The 8157-nt window shown below is 36.6% G+C and overlaps 1 protein-coding gene across 1 annotated transcript; it reads right to left on the bottom strand.

Moving 5' to 3' along the window:
* Positions 1-4674: 4674 nt before the first annotated feature.
* On the bottom strand, positions 4675-7338 carry LOC148847400 (uncharacterized). The gene is made up of 5 exons (XM_088952260.1): positions 6952-7338; positions 6209-6462; positions 5884-6095; positions 5521-5785; positions 4675-5193 (listed from the first exon to the last, which is right to left on the bottom strand). The coding sequence occupies exons 1-5, from the start codon at positions 7040-7042 to the stop codon at positions 4894-4896; spliced, it is 1122 nt and encodes a 373-aa protein (XP_088808386.1). The 5' UTR covers positions 7043-7338; the 3' UTR covers positions 4675-4893.
* Positions 7339-8157: the final 819 nt, after the last annotated feature.

The following is an 8157-nucleotide window of genomic DNA, read 5'->3' as shown; positions in this document are numbered from 1 at the left end:
ATTTCTTTGAATTTGATACTTCTGAAGAATTGATGTAAATTTCTTCACTCTGGGATTCATGCTTGATTGACTGTAAAAGATGCTTCTCTAAGAAGCTTGCAGGAACTTGTGGTTGCTTGCGATCCTCGGTGTTGGTGTATGAGAGCTTCTTGCAATGCAAGCATGTGAAAAAAAAAGGGAAACCTCTTTCTTCCTAGATAAGGCTATTTATAGCCAATGATTAGGACTGCCACCTCAACCCACTTTGTTAACCAATTCCATGTGAGTGTGTGTTAGGTTAGACTTAACTTCCATACATGCATCATTATGTAGGAGTTAATGATTTTGCCAATGGGATCACTCTATTATAATAGGACATGGGCCCAATTTGACTTGATACACTGGATCCTTGAGCTGCTAAGTCATATTTATATAGACTTGTGACTTGGGCTCATGGAAGCCCATATTAATTTGTGAAGACTACCATATATATTAAATCCACTTATTTGATTTAAAAATTCACATGTTTACAAATATCCTCTCGACGATGAGATGACGGAGCTCCTGCCAATGTCCTCGATGATTTTGATTTCAATGTTGGATGGTAACTTGAGTTGAATGTTTGTGGAGATCTTGTTCAGATTGTGGGTGAATGTTGGATGGTAACTGAAAATTTCCAAGTCGTGCGACACGTACCAATTTGTTTGGCACGGAAGTTCACATATGTGGATAGATACATTCTTTCATGCTATGCTTTGTGGAGTAAGATGGATTGCCGACATGCAAATCTTGAACGTTTCTAGTAGCTGAGCCAATCCGTCATGGGAGTCTCGTATGAGTTTGTTCTTAAAGGAGTCCCATAGGTTGCTGAATTCCTAAGTACAACACAAATACTTTTTAAAAAAAATAATATGCAATCTTCTATGGGGTTTTGACATTGCTATGGTAATTCTCTCTTTCTTTTCAATTCTTAAAGCAACACTTGGTTATTTTGTTTCCTTCTTCCATAGCAGAAAAAGAACGGTGGGATCATGGTATCATTTAATTAATTGAAACCACTTCTTCATAATATCAGATCACACTTTGAAAATCAGAAAAGTGTGGTCTGAAGAAATGTCAAATTCAATGTTTTCTCAGAAAACAACCCATTGCTGCCAGTGGTGCAATAATATGGCATCATCTTGGACGTTGGATAATATGACCAATGCTGAATACTAATACTTTATCAGTTTATATAAATTATTAAAGTATTTAAAATATTGATATGCACAATACAAAAAAAGTTGCACATTGTGCGAAGAAGAAATATTATATATTTTTCTAACTTTTCAGTATGATATTTCGCAAAGAAATTGAGGATGGGAATTAACATTTGGAACCATTTATCGTACCCAAGAATCTCGATACCAATACAATAATCACGATATAATGCGATAAATATTGATACTTAAAATATTTCCGCCATGTCCCCAACTCCCCATAACCCATATGCATATGCAAAGCTTGTCAGATACCCATCGATACATTTATTAATCCCCAAAATTATAGAAGGATGCAATGGTGGCGCTCTTCTGTTGACAATGTGCATATGAAATAGGGAGTTTGATTTCTATTTGGAAAATCAATTTCTTGTTCGATGGAAGCATCCACCATTGATCATTGCTGAGAGAAAACATGGGCATTCCAGGCGTACTACCACAATTTTTTGTCCAGTTCCATCACGCCGATCAGGATGTTAATAAATCGAAGATTGGATAACCCACATTTCAATTGGTCCCCGTTCACTTACATGGTTAATCAACTTACAACCATCGACCACCAAATTCTTAACAATATCCCAAACTCTGACCCAATCTTATCAACTCAGCCTGGAGGTGGTATACTGGTATAACAGACTTCCAAACAGATCTGAGAAGCAAGATCCAATCTGAAATTCTAAATTAGGGGGTTCAATCCAATCCAAAGCATTAAGACCTGGATTGACTACAGATTGAATCATCCAATCCAGAACAATGGGGACTAGGGGGTAGGTAACACCTGATACGTCCAAAAACCATCTGGTTTGAAAAGAATTGGTTCTTAAAACAAAATGCAAAATAATAATAATAATAATAATAACATCTGTGGTTGTATATGTGTTCTTTATTTCCAAAACCAAAACCGGAAACATCTTGAGTGTCTGGTTTGGAAAACATGTTTTCATCTGATAATCTGTTATCATGTCTAATAAATCATATGATCTTTGCAGTCCAAAATTTATTTTTAAAAACAGTTGAAGAATGTTTCCTTTTTTTTTTTTTTTGCTAACGTGGTGGCTTTAAAAACAAATAAAAACAAGAACATTCATGTTGTAAAACACACCTTGAAAGTTCTTGCAGTGTAAGAGTTTGTTTGAGCAGAGGAAAATGGGCAAGAAGATTTTTGAATTGTTTGTTTCAGAATGTTCTTACAGTCTCAGGAGTATCTCATCTTTCCCTGTATGAGAAACCAGAAGAGAACATATTTAATTGACAAAGATAAAGCACCACATCGCCACCCGATTGATGCCTCCTTGACATGACAAATATTACACAGTAAACCTGTTACCCTGTAGATTCAATCCCTCTCAATCATATCTTCAAGCATATCTCATGCCCTTCTCAATCATTTCTTTGATCAAGAATGATACTATAACAATTGCTTCTAGCATATACTAAATGCTTCAATTAACAATTCCCTCAAGCATGTATAATGCTTAATCCCATCACAGAATTAGAACATGTGAAAAAATCCATATAACATGCCGAAGTCAAAGTGTTGAGTCTTTACCCCTCCAGAACTCTAGTATCTCAAACATGAAATGGAAGCATTTGGGTTCAAATAACATAGAAAAAGAGAATATAAAATTTTTGGGAAGAGCTTAGAATAAAGAACATGAAAGCAGTTTTTGGGAGGAGAGAGAGAGAGAGTTGGATTGGGAAAAATCTGATTTGTTTGACAAGAGAACAGGTCATATTCTAAAGTCCAAATTCAATCTGATTTAGCTTCAAAGGATATCCATCTCAATTAACCAGAATGGGTTGGAACTATATCTGCCATTGATGGACCCAGTTGTCCATATTGATCATGTCTGAGAAACCAATACCAATCATATATGAGTCTCACTCAATGTTATCTATTCAAAGAGTATGTATAAAATATTGGTTTTCTAATCTCTATTGATCCATTTCTTAAGATAACCTTTTATTGTTAGCACCTTCAATAGATAACACCATCTGCAATATTGAAGCAATGCCACTTTCACTCACTCCGCCCCCACTACAAAGCCTTCCACTGAACCTCCCATTGCTGCTTACTTCACCACATCTTGTTCAAGGCTCTATAACACAAATGAACAAGAATGGAGAAAGTGGGTCCCCTTTTCTAATTCTCTAGAACGTTTGATGCTTCCAGTTGCTGCCACATTCACGAAAACTGAAAAAAGGGGAGTGGAGATGCACACCTTTATCCATCCTCCATTTAGAGCCAAAATTCATTCTCCTCAAGATATAGTCAAGAAACTACCAATTCACATGGTTGTATGCCTTCTCTAATTCAATTTTGCATAACAACACATTCCTTCCACTTTTAAGTATAGCATCAATCATCTTATTTGCTACCAACACCCCATCAACCATCGGCCTACTGTCCACAAAAGCCCCTTTATTGTCTGAGATTTTTTTCACTCAATACATTCTTTAGTCTCTTAGCTAAAACTTTGGCTACAATCGTATAAGGCTTATAGGCCTGAAGTCTTTCAATTCCATTGCCCCTTTCTTCTTTCGAATCACATATTCACATTGATGAATGTATAATTTAAGCTTCTCTCTAAGGCTGCAGAAGAATGAAATGCTTCAAACAACTTTAGTAGATTCCTTTTATAAATTCCCAGCAACGCATGTAAAAGGCTATTGTGACACCATCAGGACCGGGAGCTTTATCTCCTTCCATCTCCTTAAATGCCTCCCACACCCCCTCCTCTTCAAAACAACTCTCCAATTCCTTGGATTGTATCAACATAATCATTTTTATTTAATGTTATATTATCAAAAAAGATTAATTATAGATCTCAAGTATAATCAGGTCAGATCCAATTGTTCCAATTAATAAATGGGAAGGTACTGGGTCAACCAATTATTAATTGGTTTGGGACTGGAACAGCCTGTCCTGAACCAGACCCAACCCAATGACATCTCTAGGCTGATCCAGCATATGTACTGCAAGCTAAGTTAATAATGCTAGAAGACAGCACCAGCATTTTAAATTAACAACTCTCATCAAGGTCACCTAAGTCAACAATCAGCAGAATAATTGATCATAGCATAACAAACAGCTTCATATGGCAAATAACGGTTAGAAGCAGAGATCAATAAATTAATGGTAAGAGTTCTTTTATGAGATTGAAGATATTTAGTTGGATAATAGGTACTGGTTCTCAACCTTTTCCTATCTTCTTAGATTTTGGCAATGCTTGAACCTATACAAGTTGACCCACTGATCATAATAAACCTCAATTATGTAAACCAAGTAATGGACTGGGTCTCTAAGCTCAACAGCTATGTTTCTGTATAAGCTGTAAAGAGTAAAGACATGTACCTTTAGTGGAATATTCTCATCAGAAAAATAACCATGCCATCAATCAAAATGAGTTCATCAATACAACAACAAAATATCAAATTTGACTCATCAATTTTCACATCCCATTTTCATTCAACAACAGATATAGGAGCTATACCAGCTAAAACATATCTCATCAAAAAAGACGGGAAGAACACCAAATGGAAGTCTTAAATTGATAAGAGAAGGAAATGAAAGACAGACATGCAAATACAAAAGAAAAGAAAAGAAAAGAAAGAACTAAAAAAGGATGATCTAGCCTGATGTACCTGAAGTAGCCTATTTATCTCCAAGTAAAAGTGACCTTACAATAGTATCACTCATACCAGGAATCAGTGGGAATATGTGACCTGAACCTGGTAACTCATGGTAGTGAATCCATGGGAGTTTTCCAGCGATGTAACGTTGTAGACTTATAGGCACAAGCCTATCTTCATCTCCCATCCATAAGTGGACTGAACCCTCATTGTTTGAAAATGGGTTCTCAAGATCCACAGGGTCAAAATTCCAAGTCCCAAAACTAATCATCATATCACGATGAAGGGATTCAAATTCACCTTGCTGCCTGACATCATGTACCTGAGGTAAAGAATATTTACAATTATTACCACCAGAGAAAAAAAGTTCAAATTAGGAATATCACTAAAAATTTTCTATCCAATGGACTACATAGGGTGCTGATGGGATTTCTCTAAGATCATAGACTGAACAAATCTTTTCTCTTGCAGCGCAAACACAAAGGACACACATGCCTGCAGACAAGTTATATAAGTTTTCAAACATACAATGATTCTCTACATAATTCTCTATGTAACTAATTCTTAGTTTATTATTTTTCTTATGGACATTATCTTTTTGTCAGAAGGTAAAATAGATTAAAAGGGGGATGTGTGTAAGAATAAATACCATGCTCTCTTTCCCCGTTGAAAGCTTAGATAAGAGCTCTTTATCTTGTCTAGAAAAAACATCAGGGTTCTGGTGTATAACGCTGGAAGCAGGAAACCATTTCTGAGTGTTCCACCAGTATGTAAGCCACGGAGCATAATGAGCCACCCTAATTGCCCATTGGTCCTGCGGATGTTGCTGTTGATAGGCCTCCTTAGACAAATTGGCAGGAAGGCTAGGCCACCAGTAGTTGATAACTGGTGCAACTAGTGCTGCTCCAGCCAACCTAACAATATCAAAGTTCCCACATGAGAATAGAAAGTAGAAGCCACACTACTATGGAGATGGCAGACATCCAAGTATCCATTAACTACAAATGCATACCGGTGAGGAATGTATTTGAGGCAGGTCCAAATCAGTTGTCCACCCATAGAAAATCCTATTACATAAAACTTTGATCCCAATCCTAACTGATCAGCAAGTTCTTCAATATCCAAAGCTATACTCTTCACTGTTCGTTTTGGATTAGGATCACTCTCTCCATATCCAGCTCTGTCAAAAGACAACACATAAATTCCTAGTTCTTCAACAACTTCCTGGAACAAAACCACCATGAAATTAATATAACGTGACTTCATATCATGAAACCCAAAAGAATTAGCAATGTGGGAATAGAAAGGAATAGAATAACAAAAGAACAAATACAAACCGGAGATATCGGTATAGCATGATGTCTGCAAGAATCAAAGCCATGAACGAAGATAATCTTATACTTGGCCTTATCTTTTGGGACACCAATCTCTTTGTAAGCCAAATGCCTACCATCACTGAGTTTTATTCGAGGCGCTGTAATAGGTGGGCCATCTGGAGAGCCACAGATCTTCGGAGGTGGTGGTTTGATGGCCTGATAAGCCCATGCCAGAAGTCCAACGAACAAGACAACTGATATTTTCTTAAGCAGACCTGAAAATGTTGATTTTACATCATAACTGCATAACTTGTAACTTGAACCTTGAATTTTTTGTTGGAGGAAATCCGAAGTTCAGTATTAGATTAATATGAAACAACGACTTCACTAGCTCAGAATTAAATAAAAAATAAATAAACAAAGAAACCGCGATTCTGGAATCAGATTCTATCCCTCCCTAACTCGGCGATTTGACATCAATTTATCTTCAAAAGAGTCAGATTAGCATGAAAACAAGTGGAAAAACACTAAGGTTAGCATCAAATCAAAATGGGTCTTCTTTTCCAAATATTCTGACAGGTATGGTAAATTCAAACAGATTGAGATATCCCGAAATTAATAAAAAAAATTAAAAATGAAAGTGAACCCACGAATCAGATAGAAGCTCAGTGACAGAACGTAAGAGATTGATCTGAAAAAACAAGAATTCAATGCGACGCAACATCAGAAAACCGAAAGTAGCATGAAAAACAAAGAAAACCCACCTGAAGGAAATCGGAATAAGCTACTCTGCTTTGCTTTTCTTGTATGTGCCCTAGCTGATGCAGCTGATATCTTTCTACTTGCTCCCGCCATCTCCTATAATTTCTCTCAAATACCTCTTATGATCGAAGTTTTGGCAAAACCCAATAGAGAAAATTCTACAAAGTAGCGAGTGATCCCAAAACCAGGGGAGGCAAAGGAGAGACCACGGCCGGGCTCTCTCAAATCCGCTATCCTCTTATGTTTCGAGCTTACTATTCAGAAGTAAGAACTGAGAAGAATGTATTGTGGCCTTCCATAGACGCCGAGAGGCAACCCGTTTTTCTTTCTTTGCTATGTAATCCGAATAATTTCCAAGTCTTGGCCTCACGTCCACACGACCATTCTACAAAAATCCAACCCGTCCTTGACCGGAGGTCTAAATCGGGCCGTGCTGCCCGCGGCCCGATACGGCACGATGGCACAGTGGCACACGGGCGTGCCTACGTGCCGTGTCAGGCCCAGCATGATGGTTACTGGGCCTAGGGTTCCAGGTCCATGGGCCGATACGTCATATTGCTTGTGGCTTATGTATCGGCATGACCCAATAGGGGTGTTCAAATTCGACTGATAAACCAAAAATTGAACCGAACCAAATCAAATAAGCTAATTCGATTTGGTTAATTTGGTCGGCTATTGGTACAATTCGGTTTTTTGTTTCAATTCGATTTGACTAAAATTTTCAACCGAATCGAACCAAAAACCAAATTAATACTGTTATTTGGTTAAGTTAAACATTAATGTTTTATTTAATAATTTATGCAAATTAATTATTATATTTTCTACTAAACAGTTAATAATAGTTAATTAAAATCTAGACTCAATATTAATTATTTACTAGTCATTAATTATTCATTATTCATTAATTATTTTTTAAAATGGCCAATTCGTCAATTCCCTATTAGCATAGGGGCCTATTTTAGCTTTTAATTAATACTAGCTAATTAATTAAAACCATTGGGCTTTGGAGTCATTTTAATTTTTAATTAATAATAGTTAATAGTTAATTAATTAAAACCATTGGTTTTGGGACCATTTTAACTTTTCATTAATAACACTTATTAAATGTTGGTCATTTTTGTGGAACCAGGGTCCAACCAAATCAAATCGAATTCGATTAAGGTTGGTTGAGTTCGACTAGAGGAAATGATAAAACCGAATAGTTGGTT

This window comes from Nelumbo lutea, chromosome 6 (assembly GCF_056320005.1).
Source record: "Nelumbo lutea isolate HS-2025 chromosome 6, American lotus-T2T, whole genome shotgun sequence".
NCBI lineage: Eukaryota > Viridiplantae > Streptophyta > Magnoliopsida > Proteales > Nelumbonaceae > Nelumbo > Nelumbo lutea.
The sequence above is the reverse complement of the archived record's forward strand: the minus strand, read 5'-3'. Positions and strand labels throughout refer to the sequence as shown.

Coding starts and splice junctions, on each gene's coding strand:
- LOC148847400 (XM_088952260.1), bottom strand. CDS start 7,042: ATGGCGGGAGCAAGTAGAAAGATATCAGCTGCATCAGCTAGGGCACAT. Junction 6,463..6,951: donor CTTATTCCGATTTCCTTCAG/GTGGGTTTTCTT, acceptor CAACATTTTCAG/GTCTGCTTAAGAAAATATCA. Junction 5,786..5,883: donor CTCAAATACATTCCTCACCG/GTATGCATTTGT, acceptor TGATATTGTTAG/GTTGGCTGGAGCAGCACTAG.